The sequence below is a fragment of the Camelus ferus genome, chromosome 2, assembly GCF_009834535.1.
Source record: "Camelus ferus isolate YT-003-E chromosome 2, BCGSAC_Cfer_1.0, whole genome shotgun sequence".
Classification (NCBI taxonomy): Eukaryota; Metazoa; Chordata; class Mammalia; order Artiodactyla; family Camelidae; genus Camelus; species Camelus ferus.
The window spans coordinates 40,455,424-40,477,837 of NC_045697.1; the positions used below are offsets into that span (position 1 = coordinate 40,455,424).

At 38.3% G+C, this 22,414-nt stretch overlaps 1 protein-coding gene across 2 annotated transcripts; it reads right to left on the minus strand.

The window, feature by feature from the left end:
- Positions 1 to 347: 347 nt before the first annotated feature.
- On the minus strand, positions 348 to 22,414 carry DMP1 (dentin matrix acidic phosphoprotein 1). Of its 2 annotated transcripts, none has more exons than XM_014551291.2 (6): positions 22,206 to 22,414; positions 8,080 to 8,153; positions 7,548 to 7,595; positions 4,896 to 4,928; positions 4,661 to 4,708; positions 348 to 2,735 (listed from the first exon to the last, which is right to left on the minus strand). In XM_014551291.2, the coding sequence occupies exons 1-6, from the start codon at positions 22,357 to 22,359 to the stop codon at positions 1,359 to 1,361; spliced, it is 1,734 nt and encodes a 577-aa protein (XP_014406777.2). In that variant the 5' UTR covers positions 22,360 to 22,414; the 3' UTR covers positions 348 to 1,358. The 2 variants fall into 2 exon arrangements, with proteins under 2 accessions (XP_014406777.2, XP_006175544.2); XM_006175482.3 differs by lacking the exon at positions 22,206 to 22,414 and adding an exon at positions 13,276 to 13,382.

Below are 22,414 nucleotides of genomic sequence, written 5' to 3' on the forward strand. Positions count from 1 at the left end.
CCCTGTAGTTCCCGGGGTTTACACGAATGACAGTCTGAGAGACCAGCAAGAGCTACTTGGCATGGCTTTATACAAAAGCTGAGTTTGCTTCCTTTGCATCCTTACCTATAACAGGTCTATTTAGTGAAATGTCATCGTCAACAGGTAAAGTAATTGTATCAAAATTCTACCTGAGTTATAAACAAAATGAAAATTTCAGGAAACAATTTAAGACAATCTTTTGTCTTAATGGGACAAAGCTAATAAATTATTATACCATGTTTAAAAGGAAGAGTTGTTTAATATAAATATATCTTAATAATCAACATCACTTTAAAAATAAGCACATACTTCTGGATGTTATTATGTTTATTACAAAACAAATATTTTATGTTGAGGTAACATTTCAAAGAGTGTTTTGTAAAAATCATTTGAATTCTATACACACAATTTTGCTATGTGCAACACAGGTGAAGGACTCAGAATAGTTTTTGTAACATTGCACATAGGCTGATTTTAGAAAAAAATTAAGCTAAAAGTTGTTGATTTAAAGAGGAATTTCTTTTTTCTGTTCTCCCCCACCCACCCTCCGTATCCTCACCAGTGGTCAGGGAGGAGACATTCATGGGAGTTCCACCAAATATATCGAAAAGGATAAATTAGTTGGAAAAAAAAAAGTTTTTCTTATCCAAAACAACTCTCAGTGTCATAATCTGAAAACCCTTTCACACACTAAATATTTATTCATATAGGATTTTCTATTGCTTATACCAAGAGTAAGTAGAACTATCTGGTCTTAAATGGAGAAATGCTATGCAATACTCTTCTGCCAGTGTCTTTTCTGCTGTGAAGGCCTCTTTGATTCTCCAAGGCGAAGGTGGTCCCCTCTTCTGTGCTCGCGTATGTTTTGTTCACGTCTCTGTGATAGCGCTCACTGCACTGGATTGTAATAATTCTTCTTTTCCTCATCTGTGTCCCTCTTTAACTTTATGTATCCCTCTGTAAGCTCCTCAGGAGCAAGAAACAAGTCTTAAATTTTATATCCCCAGCACCTAGCACAGTGCCTGGTACATAATAGAACCTCAATCACTGTTTGTTAGGTTAACGAGTTTGGAACGACTGTGAAGCTGTGACGCTACAATGTACATCTTTCCTTGCTTCTAGTCTCATTGAGTGTGATCTAGTGTCACTCCCCGTTATGTAAACCTCTGTGGCTTGGCACCCTAGAAACAAGTATAGTGTTCAACATTTCCTTACAGAAAGAAATGGCCTCTGGTTATTCTTCTGATGAAAACATCAATAAATTACAGTTATAATGATTTCCCTCGTCTCCAATCCCTAGGACTTCAGCAGGTGAGAACCACTCAGGAAAGCCGATGCTAATAACCGTCTTGGCAGTCGTTGTCATCTTGATCCCCGATGGGTTTGTTGTGATAAGCATCCACTGTTAGTTTTCTGCTGTCTATCTCAGTGGTTTTTGACTGGCCGTCTTCCTCACTGCTTGACATGCTCTCAGTAGAATTGCTCTCTTCTTGGGATATGCTGCTGTCCTGAGAATCACTGCCATCGTCCTCCTCAGATGGGCTGTCCTGCTCGGACTGGCTCTCCCGGCTCTTGGTCTCTGCTGAGGCACTGTCAGACTGGAGGCCCTCCTGGCTAGAACTGTTCTCCTCTTCCGTGGTCTCCGGGCTTTCCTTGGAGTTGAGGCTCTCATTGGATTCGCTGTCAGCTTGCTCCTCTCTGGATTTGCTTTCTGAATTGGAGGGTTTATCCAAGCTGTTCTCCTCACTGGAGTCACTCTCTTCCTGATTCTCTTCTGAGGCACTGGTGATGTTATCAGGATTGTCCCCCCTGGGCTCACCTGCTACCTCTTCCTGAGATTCACTACTGCTTTCTTGAGAAGGCAGGTCAACCTCTTGACTAGACTCACTGCTGGGATCTTGGACATTCTGACTGTCTTCCGGGGACCGATTCTCCTCGCTCTCCTGTTTGTCACTCTTGCTGTGTTCCCTGGTTTGGCTGAGGCCAGCTTCTTTGGAGTCGGGGTTTTCTGTGGAGTCACTCTGGACTTCTTCCATAGTGTAGTTATCATCCAGGTCACCTCTGCCACCTTCCTCAGAAATGCGAGACTTTCTGAAAAATTTCCTACTGGGAGACTCCCGGGATTGGCTGTCATGGGTGTCCTGCGTGTTTGCTTGCTCCTCATCATTCTCTTTCAATTCTTTAGATTTGACACTGGCACTGTTTATTCTGGAGCTGCTCCTCTCACTCCTGAAGGTGCCTGGGTCATCGCTCTGCATTCCTTCATCGTCAAACTCAGAGCCATCCCCATGGCTACTCTCCCCCTCACTGCCACCTCCCACCCAGTGCTCCTCACTCTCGCTCTCTGGTGTGGAGTCACCTCCCTCAGGCCTGCTGTTCACCTCGCCTTCGTCGTCAAGGTCCCTGCTCTCGCTGGTGGTATCTTGGGCACTGTCTTCCCCTTGTGGGGCACTATCTTCCCTGGATTGTGTGGTGTCAGCTGAGTCTTCATCACTTCCAAGTCTGGAGTCCCCACCTTGTCTCTCTGCAGGGCCTGGGCCACTGTCATCATCACCAAAGGTGTCATCTCCACTCTCATCTTCATCATCATCTTTATCATCTCCTTCTTTTCCTCCACTACTAGAGAGGCCACCAGCTGGTCTATGAATGTACTGATGATCATCAAGGCTCAGGCCTTCCTCTGATTCTGTGCTGTCACTGGGGTCTTCATTTGCCTGGAGTTTGGGGTTAACAGACATGGTCAGTACTCCAGGAGTTGATGCAGAGGGTGTCATCTAATGCCATCTAGGCTTTTTTTGCTTTCTTCTTCCTATGTCCTTCATCTATATCATGGTCAATTTTATGGCTCAATAATATCTCAAGCAGATGTTTAAAAAGGATGGAAGAGAAGTGGAAAGTCAGGTCATTCTATTTTATATAATTCATTCAATCTGTAAAATTGTTCTCAAAAAAGCTTTATAGAAATCACATTTTTTGGAAACTCAAGTCACATTGTAAGTATGATTCCTTAAAGGAAACTTTCAGAGAATGTTTTGTAAATTAAAGAGCTTGTTTATAATGCTCACTCATCAAATTGTTTGGTTGAAGACAGAAGTTTTAAAAAATATTGGGTGATTTTTAAGTGACTCAAAATTTTTTTTCTAATAAACTCTGGAGGAAAAAAATGTATTTGGGTAGAAGGATGAAACTTTTAGCTAAAATGAAAGTATAACACATATACTCAAACAAAGGTACATATACTCAGATATATATCTCAACCAAACCATGAAGTTATAACACTGTAGTAAGGTGTATACCTCATTCGCACAGGCAGAGAGTTGCCTGTAAAAGGTTTGGCTGAAAGACTGCCACTAGTGTGACCACCAAGGCAGCTTAGTTCCGAGTGTGAGCTCAGAGAGATGATCCCTGCAAATAAAACAATTGGATGCTCTACTCAGATAAGGAAGGATAGTGAGCCTTCATTCATTATGCTCTGGAAATACCTCTTCCATACCCTGTAACAGAACATTCTTGCCAACCCTGTAACAGAACATTCTTGCCAACCTTATTTTTCTTTTCCCACATGTTCTTACTCATCAATGTGTGAGTTTCCAATCGGGAGAACAGGGTGATGACACCTTTTTCCATTGCTAGAGTGTACGCTGATACACTGGAGCTGAGCATCTATTTAGCTTTCTACATCTCCATAGGCAGGTATCATACCCTTCATTTGAGAGCTTAGAGAACAATCACAATGTCCCCAGAAAAGAACATTTCCCCAGTCCTATGCTAATAAATTTATAAAATGTTCCTCTGACAAATCTTTACTCAATAGTGGTAAAGAGTTTAATAATTCATCTTCCAACTCTGATTAAGTATAAAATGCAATGTGGGTCAAAATTGCAGGGGAGAAACCTCATTCCTAGAATGTCTGGAGCCCCACAGGGTTGAGTTTGATCAAAATGATAGGACAGCTATGAAAGCAATGATGTTTAGTCTCAGAAAAATGAAAAGAAGAAGGAGAAGAAGGAAGAGGAGGAGGAGAAGGGGGAGGGGTGGGGAGGGGAGAATGGAGAGAAAAAGATAAAAGGAAGAAAGTAAGTTTTTTTCACTAAAGGAACATAAGCCAAGTCAGCTTTTCCTGCTCGCAGGCCATAGATGTGACTAATTTAAAGTCATTACTAAGACCGCTGTCTCATTAAGGGTTCCTCAGGGCTCTCCTCCAACAGGATCCTGGGCATGGAGAAGGTCTCCAGGCCCAGCAGGTATTTCGCATTAACCAGAACACTTTTTTCTACCTGATCTGAGCTGCTCCAGTTGTAAAAGCAACATCTGAGATGTATGAGTGAGCTATTACTTGTCTAACAGAGGCTATGACCATTTGTGTGTGTGTGTGTGTATGTGTGTTCTTTTTAACCAGAGGGACATTTAGAGCCACTATGTCTATAATCTGGCCCCAGTGATAAATATGGAATGAATAGAACGTCCACATCTGAATTCTCCCACTCATTTTCCTTTCTTATTTTATGGAACTATTTAACCAGCATAACCAAAGTTTAGAAAATATTATATTTAGAACGGTTGCCAGGTAATTTAATCTAACATCATTTCCTTCAATTCCTAAGGAGCCTGGAAAGTTAAGAAAGGTCGGTTTAATTACCTGTTCCTCTGAGCTAACTTTACTTTCTTCTGATGACTCACTGCTCTCCTAAAAAGAAAAAAAAAAATGTTGTTTATTTTTCATGTTAGTAATTCCTGAAGAAAGAAAAAAAATATGACACACTTCAATCACTTGTGGTTTGGATTTACTACTTTCCAAATGGTCTAAGACGATGAGAAGAATGTTAAAATTACTCCATGAGATGTTTATGACAAAAAATAAATGAGATAGTTACCAAAGGTGGTGTTGGTGTCTGAGCCAAATGATCCTGTAAAAAAGGAAGGGAAACAAGTTACTCCTTCATAGGTGGATATGTCATTGCAAATACTTAGAATAATTTGGGGATATTTAAATTTATTGATATGTATTTTACATTTACATGAGTAATAATGATATTTTATAACAAAATGGCTAAAACATGAATATTAGATGACCAATGGCCTGAAAAGATCTTGCAATATAAAAAAAACTGGAAGATTTTTGTATTTCCGATACTTAGAGAAAAATACACTTTCTTTGAAGAAAGATATACAACCTAGAGGAAATGTAAGATAGGAAAAACATTGGAAATTACAAATCCATATTTAAGTCTCAATTAGCTCCTTGGCTTGGATTTTAGCCCTGAAAGCTGTCTTGATGTTAGCATTAAAATTCCTGTGTTCCTGGAAACCTCTAAGTCTCAGGTAAACTGTGATGGTTGGCCACTTGATGTGAATTTGGACAATTCACTTCCCCCACCTGATGTCAGTTTCTTATTCATAAAAAGAATATTACCAACCATTGTGCTTATCCCACATGGTTGCTGTGAGGATAAAATTGGCTAATGCTTATGGAAGCATCTCAAGGACTATTCAATATGATATAAGCTAAAGCAAAGATCCATTTTGAGAATATCCAATGTATAAAATTCAATAGTAGACAAAACTGAATTGAAAAAGCCATTAAACCTTTCTCGAGTCACATAAGCTCACCAAAATAACAAATGCTAGATCTGAAACTTAATTAGCCATAGTTCTGATTTATTTTACATTCTTTAATCTTATAAAAACTCTAAGAATGCCTGAGCCACCTCTAGCACTCTCTCCCCATCTGCCCGCCCCCTTCCCCTTGAGCATGACAAAATCCCCAACTCCCAGGTGACTCAAAGCCACTGAGCAATGGGTGTGAAGGCCCACGGTGCAAAGTAGAGCAGAGAGGAGCTGCTGTCAGCATGTCTTCCACGAGCTGCTCAGCAATGCTGGGCTGGGAATATTTCCTCAGAGGAAGGAGCTGGAATCACTGGAAGTCTTTGCCTGTGACATGGCAGCAGGCACAATGACAGGCTCTACTCCAGTCAGTTATCATTTGGAATTCAGGGGTAGAAGGGAGCAAGACATTGGTATTTTTCTCGTGCCAAGGATAGACTTGAGAAAGCACGTTTGTGGTCCTCAGGCTGAATGAGAGAGAGGATCCACGGTGGCTGCTTTTAAATCAAGCAGCCTAAGGACACTCTTGATGAAAGTGCATGTAAGAAATCCTGCAATGCCTAGTCCAGCCTCAGGCGGGGGCAGGACCCCATCTCAGGCCTCTGACATCTGGCCACCACTAGTAGCATTGTGCCCAAGCTGTATCATATGAAAAGCCAACAGGAAACAAGGTAATGAAAAACACTCCGATTCAGGTTAGGACTCTAACACTTACTCGTACAGTCAGCCCTTCGTATCTGGGTTCCACATCCACGGAGTCAACTAACCTCAGATCAAAAATATTTAAAAAAACAAAAAACCTCCAGAAGGTTCAAATAATAAAACTTGAATTTGCTGCACTCTGGCAACTATTTACATCGCATTTACATGTATTAGGTATTGTAAATAATCTAGAGATGATTTAAAGTATACATGAAGATGTACACAGGTTACATGCACATATTATGCCATTTTAATATAAGGGACTTGAGCATCCATGGATTTTGGTACTCATGAGAGTCCTGGAACTAATCTCCTGTATACAGAGTGATGACTATAGTTCCAGTCTTGAGAACCTACTGACCTCCTAGACCTGGCCCCTTCCTAAGAGGGATATAACACCCTGGTAAAGAATATGAACTCTGGAGCCAGAGTGCCCTGGGCCCAAAATCTGGCTCTAACACTAATTAACCATATAACCTAGACAGGCTAGGTTACTCTCTGTGTCTCAGAGTTCTCATTTGTAAAATGGGAATAAAATACAACACCTAAGAGGGTAGGGTATAGCCCAGTGGTTGAGTGCATGCTTAGCATGCATGAGGTCCTGGGATCAATTCCCAGTACTCCATTAAAAATATAAATAAATAAACATAAACATAATTGCCTCCCCTGCCAAATAAATAAATAAAACACCTATTTCCCTGGGGTACTGTGAAGACTGAGAAAGTTAATACATATAAAGCTCACAGAACTGTGCCTGGCAATGGCTCTTGAGTTATTGAGAGTTGATAACTATTAGGTTATTCAGAGTCAACACTCAGTAATAGTGTCCTCTCATTCTTTCTTTTCTCACCTTCTGGAACTTGACCTCCTGCCTACCAGCCATCGGATAGAACAGATCTCTAGTCCTAATCCTTCAAGGGTGGTCTTGGTTCACTGTCATCCATCCCCTTGCACTACTGTACAGACCCATCATGAAAATAAAGCTAAAGGGAAAAATGCTTCCTTGCCAAATTACATTATTAAGTCGGAGTGGAAGCATTATATGTACTACATTTTCTTATAAGAACTAGAAATTATAGCCCTCACTACCAAATCTTAGGTTATGAATGTGTTCATTAAATCTTTAGTAGTTTCAACATTTGCAGTGAATTTTCAATGAATATTAAAATTAAATGAATATTAAAATTAAAATATTTCAAAAATTCTAATTTCTAACTCACCTCCCATTCTTCAGAGCTCTTGGATTCAGTATTTTGATGCTTGGCGACCTAGAAAATTGAGTACATGTGGTCAGTCCATAAAAACCTCCAAGGCAGCAACTATTAACACTTCACATACTTAGGAGCAGTAGCAGTCAAATCTTAGCATGCGCCAGAAGCAGCTGGAGGCCTTGTTAAAACACAGACTGCTGTGCCCCATCCCTCCCTGGACAGGCTGGCTCCGCAGGTCTGAGGTTGGGCCTGAGAATTTACGTTTCTCACAAGGTCCTAGTTGATGCCAACGCTAGTCTGGGGATGACACTTTCAGGAATCTTTTGAGGAAGGAAAATGAGAATCATAGTTCTATGAATGGCAACTGAACAGGATAAGGGATAATTTGGATGATATTTTAAAGAAAAGAGCTTCCTAAGAAGCTACTATTTTCATCCAATGAGAACATACACACACAGCCCTCTTGGCTTGTAGCCAATGAAAATTGTGGAGCTGTAGGTATAAATGGTTTTTTAAAAATACATCCTATCCTGGTACTTACTGGAAGAGCACAGGACAATCCCCACAGGAACATAAGCAGGATGCTGGTCTTCATAGCCGTGTACATCTCTCTACCTGTGATGAAAAACAGAAGGGGTTTTCTTCATGCTAAAGAAATATAGGAGCTTCAACTTTTTAACATTTTCTTTCCATTAAAAAAAAAAAACTCATCCAAATGTCTTTCAACTGATGACTGGATAAATAAAATGTATGATACCCATACAATGGAATATTATTCAGCCACAAAAAGGAATGAAGTACCAATACATGCTACAAAGTAGAGGAACCTTAAAAACATTCTACTGAGTGAAAGAAGTTAGGTACAAAACACCATATATTGGATGATTCCATGAACATATGAAACATTCAAAAAGGCAACTCTACAGAGACAGAAAGCAAATAAATGGGAGAGATGAGGGGTTGGGGTGACAGATAAGGGGTGAATTTTGGAGGTAATGAAAAATGTTCTAAGATGGATATTGGTGAGTGTTGTATAACTTGGTAAATATACTAAAAACCATTGAACAGTATACTTCAAGTGGGTGAAGTAGACACGTGAATTATATCTCAAAAAAGCTATTTAAAAAAAAACTCATTCCTAAGAGATAAATTGAAAACTTTTCAAGGAGGAGCTCTATAAACACATCTTCACTAAAACATAAACCAGGATAAATGGAGGAAAAACTAAAGAAAACAACATAAAGAAATTTCTGACCTTTCACTTTTATAATAATTATGCAGCCCAGGGTGGCGGAACAAACTGGCAAATATCTTCTCACCAAAAACTGCATTTATTGATATCATTGATATGTGGTGGGCAATTGTTTTTTCACACACACACACACACACACAATCACACACACACACACAACAGCTTCTCCATATTTATAACCTCCTAATAACGTCTAGACAAAATAGACTGCTTTTGCATTTTTTTCTTTATCTGCAAGAGATGCCTTATGGCAGACTTCATATTACCAGCGCCAGAAAGTTTTAATATCTATGGTGCTACTTTTAGTCATACATTATACATGATTATGCTAAATTCTTTTAAGTGTCATTCACAGTACTAAGGATCCAGGGAAGATTAGAGGTTTGGGATACACTTGTGAATCACACTGAGAGAAACCTGCCAAATCAAACTGCATTTTCCTGGAGGGTGGCTTCATTTCACACTTCAAGAACTGGTGGTTTGGATAACAATTTGCTTTATATCTAAAAATAGATGTCCTAGATGCTAATGCAGAAAGTTATTGAAATGATTTAAGAAGGAAACACTTTGCCCTGCACTAGTGAGCCCTGGGGCTGCCCTAACAGACTTGTCGGTGGACTTGCATGCACTGTGTAAAAAATCCTGCAGGTTTTTCAGGCTTCATTTTTGTTGATTTGTGTATTTAAACGTTAAAAATATACTATACAAGTGACAAAAAATCTAAGCCGGAGAGTCCCAACCTTGGCTGTATATTAGTATCACCTGGGGAGATTTAAAGCAATACCAATGCACAAATCCCACCACAGAGTAATAAATCAATTCACTGAGGGTGGGAACAGGCATGGGTTTGTTTTAAGGTACTCCAAGGGATTTTAACCTCTGATCTAAGAAATGAGCACGTTGCTCAGTAATGTCTGAATACGCTGAATAAGGTCTGAAATGGGTTCAAGAAGTCATCTGATCTTATTTTTTAATTTGTTCAAGAGAACAATAGAAATCCTAAGATAAGGAGAATGAGAATGTTCCTCATTTCTACCTTCATACAGCTCAAATGGTCCAACAGAGCCTCTCATCCTATATCTTGAGCATTATTCCTCATCAACATAGCTATTAGTTTGTGTTATTTTCTATATTCTAATTCAGCATGCTTCATCTCGGTCCTTATGTTTTGATACTATTTTTATTTCTTTTTCAAATCCTTTTGCCTAATATCAACAGAGTGAACACATGAAAGTGTTCACAACTGCCCCTAAGACAAATTGAATTCAACAGATTTTCCTTCTGAAGGAAACCAGAATATCTCATCCCAAAATATGCCTCTTTGACATAAAAATTATTTTGTGCTGAAGGCACTTGAGAAACAGCAGAGGCAAGAAGGGTGCTCTGATCCCTGCTTTTCTTCCTGGAAGCAGGAGATCAATCTCCCATGTGAAAGGTACTCTCCCTGTACCAGGAGGGGAAAGACATTCTCATCGCCAGAGATGGAGAATCAAGGCTGAGAGAAATCTGTGTAAACCATCCTTGTTAAACTAACCCAATCTTCCTGCTCACTTCTCCACAATTTACTGCCCTGGCCCAAATCCCTTTGTCTTGTCAATTCTTCACAAATGTGCTATTTCTTTGTCTAAAAGGTGTAAAAGCTTCCTGCTCTGGTCACTCTTCAGATCCTCAATCTTTTGTGAAGGTGCCCACGTACATGTAAAATTTAAAAATAAAACTTGTATGTTTTTCTTCTATTAATCTGTATTATGCCAGTTTAATTCTTAAGCCCAGCTGGAGACCCTAAGAGAACAGAGGAAAATTTTTCCTCCCCTTTAGTTCCCACAATCAAAACAATTTTTTTTTAATTTTCAGGTTCATTTCTTAATAAATGGAAAGTTTCTCCCAAATATAACACTCTCAAAATAACTGTGCGCCAATGGTTTTGGCTTCATGGGTCAAATAAAAATTATGTGGCTCATCATTTTAATTTTAAAAGTGAAATTTGAATAGAGTGATAATCTCATGGTGCTCTGAAAACCAGCAAATATTCCAGCCTTGATAAAAGGCCAACAAATATTGAGTTCTTCTCTTGGATTGTCTTTTGCTTCTCTTTTATCTAAGCAACAACAACAACAACAACAAAATGAAGAGATGCTCTACACCAATGAATGTCATGGTTTTTCTGTTTTATAAAAGAAGTGAGTGCTTCCAATGTTCCAGTTTCTCAGGGATGGAATATTATGAAACATAAGGAAAATGTAGTAACTTGCTCGTGCTTCTAGAAATGCCATGTAGCACCCTGATTCAAAGGCATACTTTACCAAACGGAAGTCTGGTAAACTACAATGAAATGCATGTTGGGGTCCTGAGAGAGCTGATGTCGCCTCCCGTAGAATTTAGTCGACCATCAAGCATTAAAGAAAGTCAGATCGTAAATCCTACGCTAGATTTTCAATTAGTATTTTGACTAATTATACTTTTGTGAAGTATATTCCAAACAAGAGCCCCAAACTTTTATAGACTTCTTACCTACCACCCCCAAAAGAGCAGAAGCAGTTATGCAGTAGCGTAAGTCTGAGCGACAAGTTAGCAAAATAGCTACAAGCCTGAAAGATGAGTCCAGGACCCCAGGTTCTTCTCCAGTGATTAGTAAATGCCATTTCTACTCTGCACTGGCTGTCATTTTACTATAAGAACATGCGACAAATGGAAATCAACAAGCTCAATTTGAGTTCCACCTGTTTGGATGGTAGTGTGTGCATCAGAGGCTTTCAACCTTTATGAATTGTTTTCCCAGAGTTGAAAAGATCCAAAATGTTTAGGATCTGCAGAAGAGAATTGCAAGTCCCTCCTCTCTCTGGCTACTCTCAAGTGTAGCCCGAACTTTTTTGTGCTCTCAAGTCAGGAAACTTGTCCTGGAATTTCCTCCATGTTAATATTCACTTGCAAAATATATATCTTCTTTTACATAGACTAAAATGAAAGAGGTGGGCTAAAAGAAGGAAATAAAAACTTTAAAACTCACTGGCTCAATTTAGCTTGCTTAATTTGCTTCTATTTGACTTAGTGTTGTCCTTAATAATACTAACAAACAATATATCCATTTATTAGCAATCAATAAATATCTGTTGAGAACATCCATGTGCCAGGCACTGTTCTAGGTGCTGGAGGGGAGAGCAGTGTGTAATAATGATAATAAGCTGGTCTTACAAAAGTAAAATTACCCAGAACCCAGCTAACCAGAGCCTCCATTAGCTAGAATTTGTTTTATTATCATTCTTTGAAAATAAAGTAGAATTTGGCCAGGACATGAATTCGATCAGGAATTCAGAAAAACAAACAAATTGATAAAAATTTCCAGTCATTTCATTTGTAATTATCTCGAAGTCAGTTATAATCAATCCCATGTCACATGCTTTCAACCAGAGTAAAATAACTCCTAGGCATCCCCCAATTAAATATGATGTGGAAGGCCTTTCAGCATCTGAGCACGTTGGTCTACATCACCATTCTGGGGCTGGTAAATGGACTAAAGCCCATTAGAAAATTATTTGTTTATACATTTAATCCAACCAGATCAAAGTGGGATAGTCTACTTGGCCCTCAGTTAAACAGCAAGTATGGTTCACCAGAAATTATAGCTCCTGGGGCAGACAAGTTGCTTCAAGTGTTCCTACTTACTATACGTGAGATCTTCTAGACATCATACAGAAAGCATTGCCTGACCACAGTTCCCACACTCTTTTTTGTGGCAGACAGACACTTCTTATATAGATGAACAAATGGAATGCATACAGCAAGTAAAAATATGGACAGGAGGATATATCCTTCCAAGTCTTCTACATTAGGAACTGTTTTAAAAGGTGATTATATTTAACATTTATTGAATTCTGACTGTATGCAAGGCATCATGCTAAAATGAATACCCAGCTAAACATTAAGAAAGCAATATATTAATCACACTCTTGGTTTATTTCAGTGGTCTTAGCATCTCCTTTCTGTTACTCAGTTCACAGTGAATATTATTGGATCCTGTCTGGATGAATAGCATTCAATAATTTTTAATTTAAAAGCCTGTATTTTGAAAGTCCTGCCAACTTAGCTTAGATTCTTTTATAATGTCTTGTAGGCCCTGGATGTAGCTATATCCATTAAACCTAAATGTAAAAGCTTTATTTGTTCTGCTAATTAAAGCTAAATTCCAAAATGACATTCCATCTGCCTCCTGTTTGGTAAACTTTCCCTTTTAGAAGTATGCAGCAATCTAATTAAAGTTTTACTGAGAAGAACACCTGGCTCTGTAGACTTAACATGTCATTTTAACATCATTTACTGTGGCATAAACAACAGGCACAAAATGGAACCATTTTTACCCAAGGTACAGCTCTCCCCATCCTTCTCTGAGCAGCATGATGCCTCTCAACATGAACACATAGTTAATATTTTCCAATCAACACAGCAGAAGTCATTTTTTAAAAAATTTAAACAATGAAAATGTCTTACCCTCTTCAATTCACAAAGACTTTCCCCCAAAAGTCACCACAATCAGGCTGAGGTGCTCACAGAGGAAATCTGTGACAATGAAGCCACTCTTGCATTGATGCTCTGAACACTTCTCTGATGGTGCAGGAATTTAAACTCTGCTTCAGCTCTTCATAGCCAATCAACTGGGGGCTGAGGGTGACTGACATCACAAGGTGTCACCGGGACTCCAGTACACCCACACTTCCTCCAGCCTGCAGAAGCAGATTTTCCCTAAAAAGCTCTTGTGGTTCCCAAATGACTAGACTAGTTTCCATTAAATTGAAGATCTTCCTAAAGCTTTATTTTGATTTCTAAATATATGTCATTCACATCCATGCAGGCTTATGAGAATTATAAACAATGACAATGTCTTCCACCCACTGGCAGATCCCAGCAGACACAAGGATGGGAAAAGGAGAGTCAAGGAGTGGGTAGAAAGTTTCCTGTTAATGTACATTTCCAGGTTGTACATGAAGGACCTACTAAAATACTGGATTTGCCTAAATTGTTGGTGTTGAGAAGATGGGCCCTTATTCTTGCCTTTTTCATCTTTTAACAACCTCTACTACTCATCTCCTTTTCCTCTCATCTCCCTACCACCATGCATGCACAAAGGTCCAGAATTATTCCTAATCTAACAAAGTATCCCCTTACAGAAGTCTGTGGTGATTGGAAGCATTAAAGCACCACCTAAGTAACTTTTGTTTTTAATTGAAAACAATTTAAATCCAGCACTTCGTTATTCCCCCAACTGCCTGCCACATTTTGGTTTTCACTCTGGTGATTCTAAAATCAGAACTGGATTACACTTCAATTAAAAAAAAAAAACCACACAACATTGTAAAGCAACTATACTTCAACTGAAAAAAAAAAAAAAAAGGATTAAAAGGAAGGCTAGTTGGGTAGCATCCAGAGAAAGCAATTTCCAAAGGACTCTCTGCCATCCCAAAACATGTAATGAAATGAATAAAATAGTATTTATCAGGATTCTTCCGGGAGTGTACTGAAGGTTGTGCAGAAAGCAGGAAGTGAGGTGGCACCTCACAAGGAGTGCATTCAAGTCACAGTAGAAAGACCACTGAACAAATATTTAAAGAATATAAGTCGCCTGAATTTAACTTCCTCAAGAGTGGGGAATGTTTGCTTTGTTTACTGGTGTATTGCCCTAATACCTAGGTTTCTGGGTCATTATAAATACTCAGTAAACACTTTTATGAACGACTGAATGAAATGGCTTTAAAATGGGCCAAATTATTGGCTTGCCTGCAGTACCCACATGATTCACTTCAATTTTTCTGAAAGTGTTATGCTTGTTGGAAATTTTAGTTGATGCTCCTACCAACCTTATTCTGGAGAACTGGGATGCCCAACATTATCCAGGAAACTAACATCAAATACATGGATTCTTGACTTTTTCCCTGTGAACTGCAATGAGGTTGGGGACAGAAAATGAGGAGAGGAGAGTCTATTTTCATACAGGATCGATTAAAAGACCAAAGTTCATATGAGGAAGCTATAAATTTCCTATGTTCCGTTCTGGTCCTGAATTACACTCCCTGGTGGTTTCATAGGTCTTGACTGAGGTCTATCCTAGGAGAACCTTATAATCTTGTCAGAGCAGATTCTGGGAAGATTTTGGCAAAGGGTGTTACAGGACATTGTTTTAGAAACTTTCTAAATCCCCACTTAAAAACAGAGAAACTAGATAACAAAACTAAAAACTATGGACAACATTTAGAACAAAACTAAATGTTTCAGTCCTATTAAATACATTAAATGCATTAAATACCACTTCAATACTTTGTATCTTAAGACAACAACCATTTTATTATCTCCTACACCTGGGACTGCAGTTTCCTGGGGACTCAACTGGAACAGAATACTCAATATTACTCTCCTGTGGTTGCTGCCTGGAAGCCCCGCTGGAACTGTTACTCTGAGCACTTCAGTTCACCTTCCCATGGCCTCTCCTTGTGGCTTGGCCTTCTCACGTGGTGGCTGGAGTCCAAAAGCTGTCCCAAATGTCACTTTCTCCACATTCTATTGGTCAAATCAATCACAGGGCCATTCCAGATTCAGAAGGAGAAACAGTCTCTACCTTTTGATGTGCGGAACAGAATGAACATGTACAGGGAGCAAAGGAAATGTTGAGGCCATTTTGGAGATTGGTAACCACACTACATGACAGGTTGTACCCACAAAGTCCAAACAAAGTGGCTGAGGACAAACCACCAACTGCCACAATACCTACATCATCTGTGCAGGACTAAGCAGAGGGGAGACAGCAGGGCATCTGATGGACACGAAAATAGGCGAACTCCAACATAGTCAATAACTATTGCTGGTAGGTGCCAATGGCACATAATAAAATCTGAAGGATCTGGACCAGTCTAGCTCCTAAGGATTCTCAAAATAGAGAACTCTCTATAGCTGTCTTCCAGGACAGACGCATATATGGAAAAACCACTGGGAGTGGAATAAAAGTTGCACAAAATAGGTACAGTTGAGAAGCACAACTAAGTGTGGGAGAGGGGAACAGATCCAGCAAATCTTAGAAAACAAGCTGCCTTTTTAAAAGATACAACATGAAAACAACAGAAGAGGGTGAAAGCTACCCTGAGCTATGCCTTCTTCCAAAAGTTCAGGAAAACCAATTTCATATTTAAAAAATGGCAAAAAGCGATGAAGTTTAAGTAAGAGCAGAGAAACAACCTTATAAACAATGAAAGCATGTCAAGAATATATCAAACCATAACATTCTATTTAAAAAATAGCAAAAAGACATTAAGAAAACAGCACAATAAGTAAAAAACAACATAAATAAAAATTAGAATAACTCAGAAATGAAGTATTAGACATTAGGGGGAAAAAACTTGAAATAAAAGAAAAAAAATCTGAAAAAAGACTAAACTAAAGAACACAAGAGGGAGTAAATAGAACAGAAAAATCCTTAAGAGAACTAAAAGGGAATAAAAGAAGAAAATATTTTAAATTTAAAAGAAATGAAGGAAGAGAGAAAACATTTGGTAACAAGTGACATACTGAAGATGACCAAAGAAGATCCAAATTACAGACAACAGGAGCTCTGAAGAGGCTATCAAAAGTGAGAGAACAATGATGGCCATTCTAATGGCCATCATTCAAAAGTCCACAAATGACAAATGCTGGAGAGGCTTTGGAGAAAAGGGAACCCTCCTACACTGCTGCTGGGAATGCAGTTTGGTGTAGCCACTGTGGAAAACAGTATGGAGAGTCCTCAAAAGACTAGGGATAGACTTACCATATGACCCAGTTATCCCACTCCTGGGCATAAATCCAGAAGGAACCCTACTTCAAAAAGACACCTGCACCCCCATGTTCATAGCAGCACTATTTACAATAGCCAAGACATGGAAGCAGCCTAAATGTCCATCAACAGATGACTGGATAAAGAAGTGGTGGTATATTTATACAATGGAATACTACTCAGCCATAAAAAATGGCAACATAATGCCATTTGCAGCAACATGGATGCTCCTGGAGAATGTCATTCTAAGTGAAGTAAGCCAGAAAGAGAAAGAAAAATACCATATGAGATCATTCATATGTGGAATCTAAAAAAAAAAAAAAAAAAAAAAAAAAGAACATAAATATAAAACAGAAACAGACTCATAGACATAGAATACAAGCTTGTGGATGCCGGGAAGAGAGGGGTGGGAAGGGACAGACTGGGAGTTCAAAATTTGTAGATACTGACAGGCATATGCAGAATAGATAAACAAGATTATACTGTACAGCACAGGGAAATATATGCAAGATCTTGTGGTAGCTCACAGCGAAAAAAAATGTGACAATGAATATATATATGTTCATGTATAACTGAAAAATTGTGCTCTACCCTGGAATTTGACACAACATTGTAAAATGACTATACTCAATAAAAAAAGTTGAAAAAAATTTGTGTCTAATACTTAATCAGGCCTCCAGTACCATAGAACTATCAAATGTTTTACTGTCTAGAGGATCTATTTTTTTTCATGATATCAGTATGAATCCTGGATTCTTTATAATTAAAGGGTAATTTTATAAAAATTGCAAAACTGTGATCATTAGAAGCATTATTTAAGAATTGAGTCTATACAACTTAAGTATATGAAATGCAGATGGAGATATTCATTTTTATTGTCTATGAATTATATTCATTGACATTGACAAACTCAACACAATAATGAACATTCAATAAGATGCATCTGATAAGACACAGAAATGTAATTAAAGGTCAAGTACAATTATAATTCCTTCCTTATTCATTGATATTAAAGCTTTGAATTTAAGTGGGTAAATGACACATCAAACAAAGCAGCATCCTTCACTAGGCAATATTCTTGTGAATTAGTGTCTCAGTTTTATTTTAAAACACACATAATTTAGATAAAATATGGTTATTTTCTAGGAAAAAATTAAGTTAATAATTATAATTATATATTTATTCAAAGATTTATTCAGCAATTGATTTTTTGTGTCTTCTTTGGATTAGAAACTGTTCCAGGCACTGGTGACAGACATAGGTCTCTCTATTTTAGAGTCTTCCAATAGAAAAACACATGCAAATTATTAGCACAACATAACCTCACATCTTAAAAAACTAATAGGCTATAATACATAATACAATTCCTTAGTCCACACCTCTGTATTTCATAAGACTTGTGGCACTTGTGCATGTTATTTGCATGAATTTAAAACACACACCCAACACAATAGAGTTTTGTAGGTGACACATGTGTCTCCAAAATAAGAGAGTTGAGCTGCCTATGGCATGTGGAGAGGGGAGAAGAGAAAGAGTCTGGGGACTGAAGCTAAAAGGGGAAAACAAAATCATAGCATGTCATGAACTAAAAATAGTTAATAACTGCTATCTACAGCAAAACAGCAGTGGGTAACATGAAACGTATCAAGAAAGGAAAAAGGAAAACCTGCTTAGAAGTATTACGTGTCCCTCCTACACACGTCACTGTGATAACTTGTGATGCAGCCATGTCCGAATGCAAGGAGGACAGGGTGCAGTCCTGAGCTGGGCGGTGCCTCTCAGAGACAACTCTCCACGTTGTAGAACAAAGAGCACACATGTTTGGTGGACAGCTAGATTTCCTGCCTGCCTGCTAAAAGCTGCTGAGCTCAAGAAAACATTCAGATTCACAGCAAAATGAACTTGCCAACCAGCAGATCTAGCTCGAGTAAAAGTGAATTACTCTCATTGGTACCTTGCATTGATTTTCTCATTTAATTCTTACATTAACCCTATGAAATAGGTACTGTCATTATTCAAAATTACAAAGGAAGAAACTGAAACTTTAGGAGGTTATGTAGCTCACCCAAGGTCACATGGCAAGCAAATGATGGAGCAGGGATTCCAAAATGTATACTTTTGAAGACTTTTGGTTCCCCCACCTCCAGGGGACACATGCAAGTTCCTTGAACTGTTTCCTTAATACCTTTCTCACTTATCCCTTGTCCATTGTGAATAGGGAGTAGTGTAATACAAGCATACTGCAACCCTCTCCAGAGAAATTTCCTTTCCTCTCCTCCTCCCTCTCTCCTCCACCTTCTCCCCTTTATAAGCTGGGAGTGAGTGATCTATAATACTTTTTTTTCACAGTCTCCAGGTTTGCCTTGCAAAGATGATCTTCTCCCTCACATCTTTAGGATACTAGGAAACTGTTTTATTGGCCCCAATTGTAGTATTCTCATTTAGCACCCTGTTGTACTTTCTCCTTTTACCACTGGACAGTAAACCTCTTTGGTGGCAGTCCAGCTCAAGAAACATTTGTGAAGAGTCTGCTGTGACAGGCACTGTGGTGGGCATGATGATGAAGGATGAGCAAGTCATAGCCTGGGTTCACATTCTAGAGCAGCTCTTTTCTGGGATCATGGAAATATTCTGTATTCGGATGGTTCAATGTGGTAGCCAGTAGTCATTTGTCATTGCGTCTTAAAATATGGCCAGGCGAACTGTGAAACTGAGTGCTTAATTTTAGTTAATTTAAACTGAAACAGCTACACCTGGCTAGTGACTACCATATGGGGTAGCACAGATTTAGAGTGAAAGTTGGCAATTCTTTCATTTTCTGTGACAAGAGGATTGATACCAGTATATATGGGATGCCACGGGAGCACAGAAGAGAGGCATTTAGCTCAGCATGGTATAGAAAAAAGTAAGACCAAAGAAACCTTTTAAAAAGAAATGATGGTCAGACAGGATGCTAAATGTATGCAAATGTGTAATCCAGCAATTCCATTCCTAGGTATACACCCGTGAGAAATGTATGCAACTGTGCACCACAAGACATTGACAAAAATGTTCGCAGCAACATTTTCCACAGTAGCCAAAAAGTGGAAACAACAAGAGTGTCCATCAACTGTAGAATAGATAAACAAATTGTCATATATTTTATATAATAAAAAATGTACATCAATGAAAATGAAAAAAATATAGCAACAGGCATAATGAAAAACATAATGTTGAGTTAAAGAATTACAAAAATCAAAGAAACCATATTGTATATGTATATAAAGCTCAAAAAGTGGCAAAACTAAAATGACAGTATTTTAGTATGCATGTTTATGTGGTAAAAGCAAAAAGAAAAGCAAAGAAGTGATTTCATGGTCAGGCTGAGATTTGCCTGGAAAGCAGGGAGAGGATGGAGGTAAGGAAGGGGTGTGGGAGTGGCTCCTGGCAAGTTCACAGCATTGTTTTGTAACTTGGATGGTGGCTACACATGCCTTTGCTTTGTAAAGTTTGTTAAAGCTGTTCACTTGTTTTACACTTTTAGGAAAGTGTATTTCATAATAAAAAGTCTTTAAGAGGAATACTCTGTTTTTACAAAATTAGTATTGAATATGATCATTAAGAACAACTCTACTGTGAGCTCCTAATGTAATTTCACCATTCTAATCTTAAGTAAACAAGTGCTTGTAATTTTCTTATATCGGAATTTTTTGAGTTTTTAAAAAACATTCCTATCTCTTCTCCATAGTGGTAGTTAAACTAATTCTTTGTTTTGAGGTTTGGGAGTGGATTTTAAAATTTATTTCATTTGTTCCTATTTGTGAGACCATTTGAAAATTGCATCTGGCTATTTGGAGACAGTTTAGAAATTTACAATGCTACAACTTAGTTATTTGAAAAAGATTGATATCAGTCTGCTACAGAAATTGATTCTTTTCAAATCTGGACACCTCAGGATGTTCTGATCTTGGGGAAAATTGCTAGTAGAATAAACATGAATAACACTGAGTACACCATATCTTTCATTTTTTCTTTGCCAACCCTAAATAATGCTTAGAATAGATTACAGGCTTCAGTTCTCCAAGTTTTCCTACTTGGGACTTCCTTTCTACACTGCTCCATGGGCCAATGAAAGGGTTCCAAGAGTCAACTCTTTGTGGAGGGAAAAAGATTGGTTGGGAAAAGAGTAGGTCAATCTGAAAGTTAAAGTCTTTCAAGGTGTATCTTACTGTCAGTGACAGACCAGTGGCAATCCTGATAGAGATGTGTGAAAACCTTCGATGACACATCTAATAAGATCAAAAGTGATGGTGTCAAAACATCTGAGATTCCGTAAAATGCCAGGCAGATACTCTTGGTTCTGTATACAAACAAAAATGGTGGAGCATATTTTCTCCCAATTTGTTCTTACTTTTCCTGATGGCTATTTTGCTTTGCTAATAAGGTATGTAATTTTGGCAAACCGGATTATGCATATATTATATTTCTTTAAATGTAATTAAATATAATTTATATGTACAAAAAATTCATCAAATGCACCAACACGTCAAAGGACAATAAAAAAGATAGTGATAAAATGGATTTCTGTCTTAGCAGTTACATCAACTGTGTTTGGCTACTCTGGGATATCTGAATTTGATGACCAGGAGCATAATAATCACTAACACTTTTGACAACAGTAATTATTACATAGACAAGTAACATGTCACTTAGATATGCATTAAGTTTCTTGTGAAATTAACATCCTCAGTCCTTCTTTTGATCTGTATGTTTAAGAATCCACATGAACCAAAATGGAAAGATATCCCATGCTCCTGGATTGGGAGAATCAACATTGCTAAAATGGCCATACTACCCAAAGTATCTGTGGATTTAAATAACTGGGTATCATGCAGTATCATAGTATTTATTGAAAAAAATATCTGTGTATAAGTAGAACTACACAGTTCAAACCCATGTTGTTCAAGGTCCAACTGTACTTCTTATCTCTCCATTTCATCATCTTTTCTGTAATTTCTCTATGAATCCAATACTTCAGGCATACTCATGCCTTGTCACCACCCATTGTATTAGATAGGGTTCACCAGAGAAACAGAACCAACAGGATATGTAGAAATACATAAGAGATATAGATACAGATATATTATAAGAATAGGCACATGATTATGGAGACTGAGAAGTCTCATGATGTAAAATTAACAATGCTTAAATACTGTTATAAGGTCAATACATCCTATGTTACATGATAGGAAATAAGGAAAAAAATAAAGATATTTGAGATAGATAGATAGATAGACAGACATACAGACACACAAATGTACTCATGACAAAATAAGGAGGAAATGCTCATAACAATTACAGTCCTCATTTATGTAACTGGTCATGTGGTCATAGTTGGTATTTGTAACTATTTTCTTCTACTACTACACATTCTATGTGCCCTTTGCCTTCAGCAAGCACCTCAGCTGGCCATGGTTCTTACCTGGTGTGGTCACCCAAATCTTCATTCCTGAAGGGTCTGGGCCATTTGTAGTCCTGCCTGGATTGGGTGGTTGTAGTTTTCCATTGACCTTAATCACAGTGCATGCTAATTCTAAGAGACACCCTAACAGATCTCCTGTATTCCAGATATACATTTCCTTACCTCCATTGTGGAGTAACAGTTCAATCTCCCCTTGGTAATCATGATCAGTCACTCCAGCCAACAGCATAATTCTCTTCTTAACCTGTTGTTTCAGAGGCATGAGGAGCTCCAAGTGGCCAGATGGAAGGATTAACTTCCACTTCAATGGAATCATTGTTGAGTTTTCCCTCTGGAACTAAGACCTCCGGGTCAGCAAAGCATAAAGTCAC

What these genes read in the sequence shown, in the direction of transcription:
- DMP1 (XM_014551291.2), bottom strand. Translation starts at nt 22,359, where the DNA reads ATGATTCCATTGAAGTGGAAGTTAATCCTTCCATCTGGCCACTTGGAG. An exon ending in GATTGTCCTGTGCTCTTCCA is followed by an intron (nt 7,596 to 8,079) that starts GTAAGTACCAGG and finishes TCAATTTTCTAG; the next exon opens with GTCGCCAAGCATCAAAATAC. An exon ending in AGACACCAACACCACCTTTG is followed by an intron (nt 4,709 to 4,895) that starts GTAACTATCTCA and finishes TTTTCTTTTTAG; the next exon opens with GAGAGCAGTGAGTCATCAGA.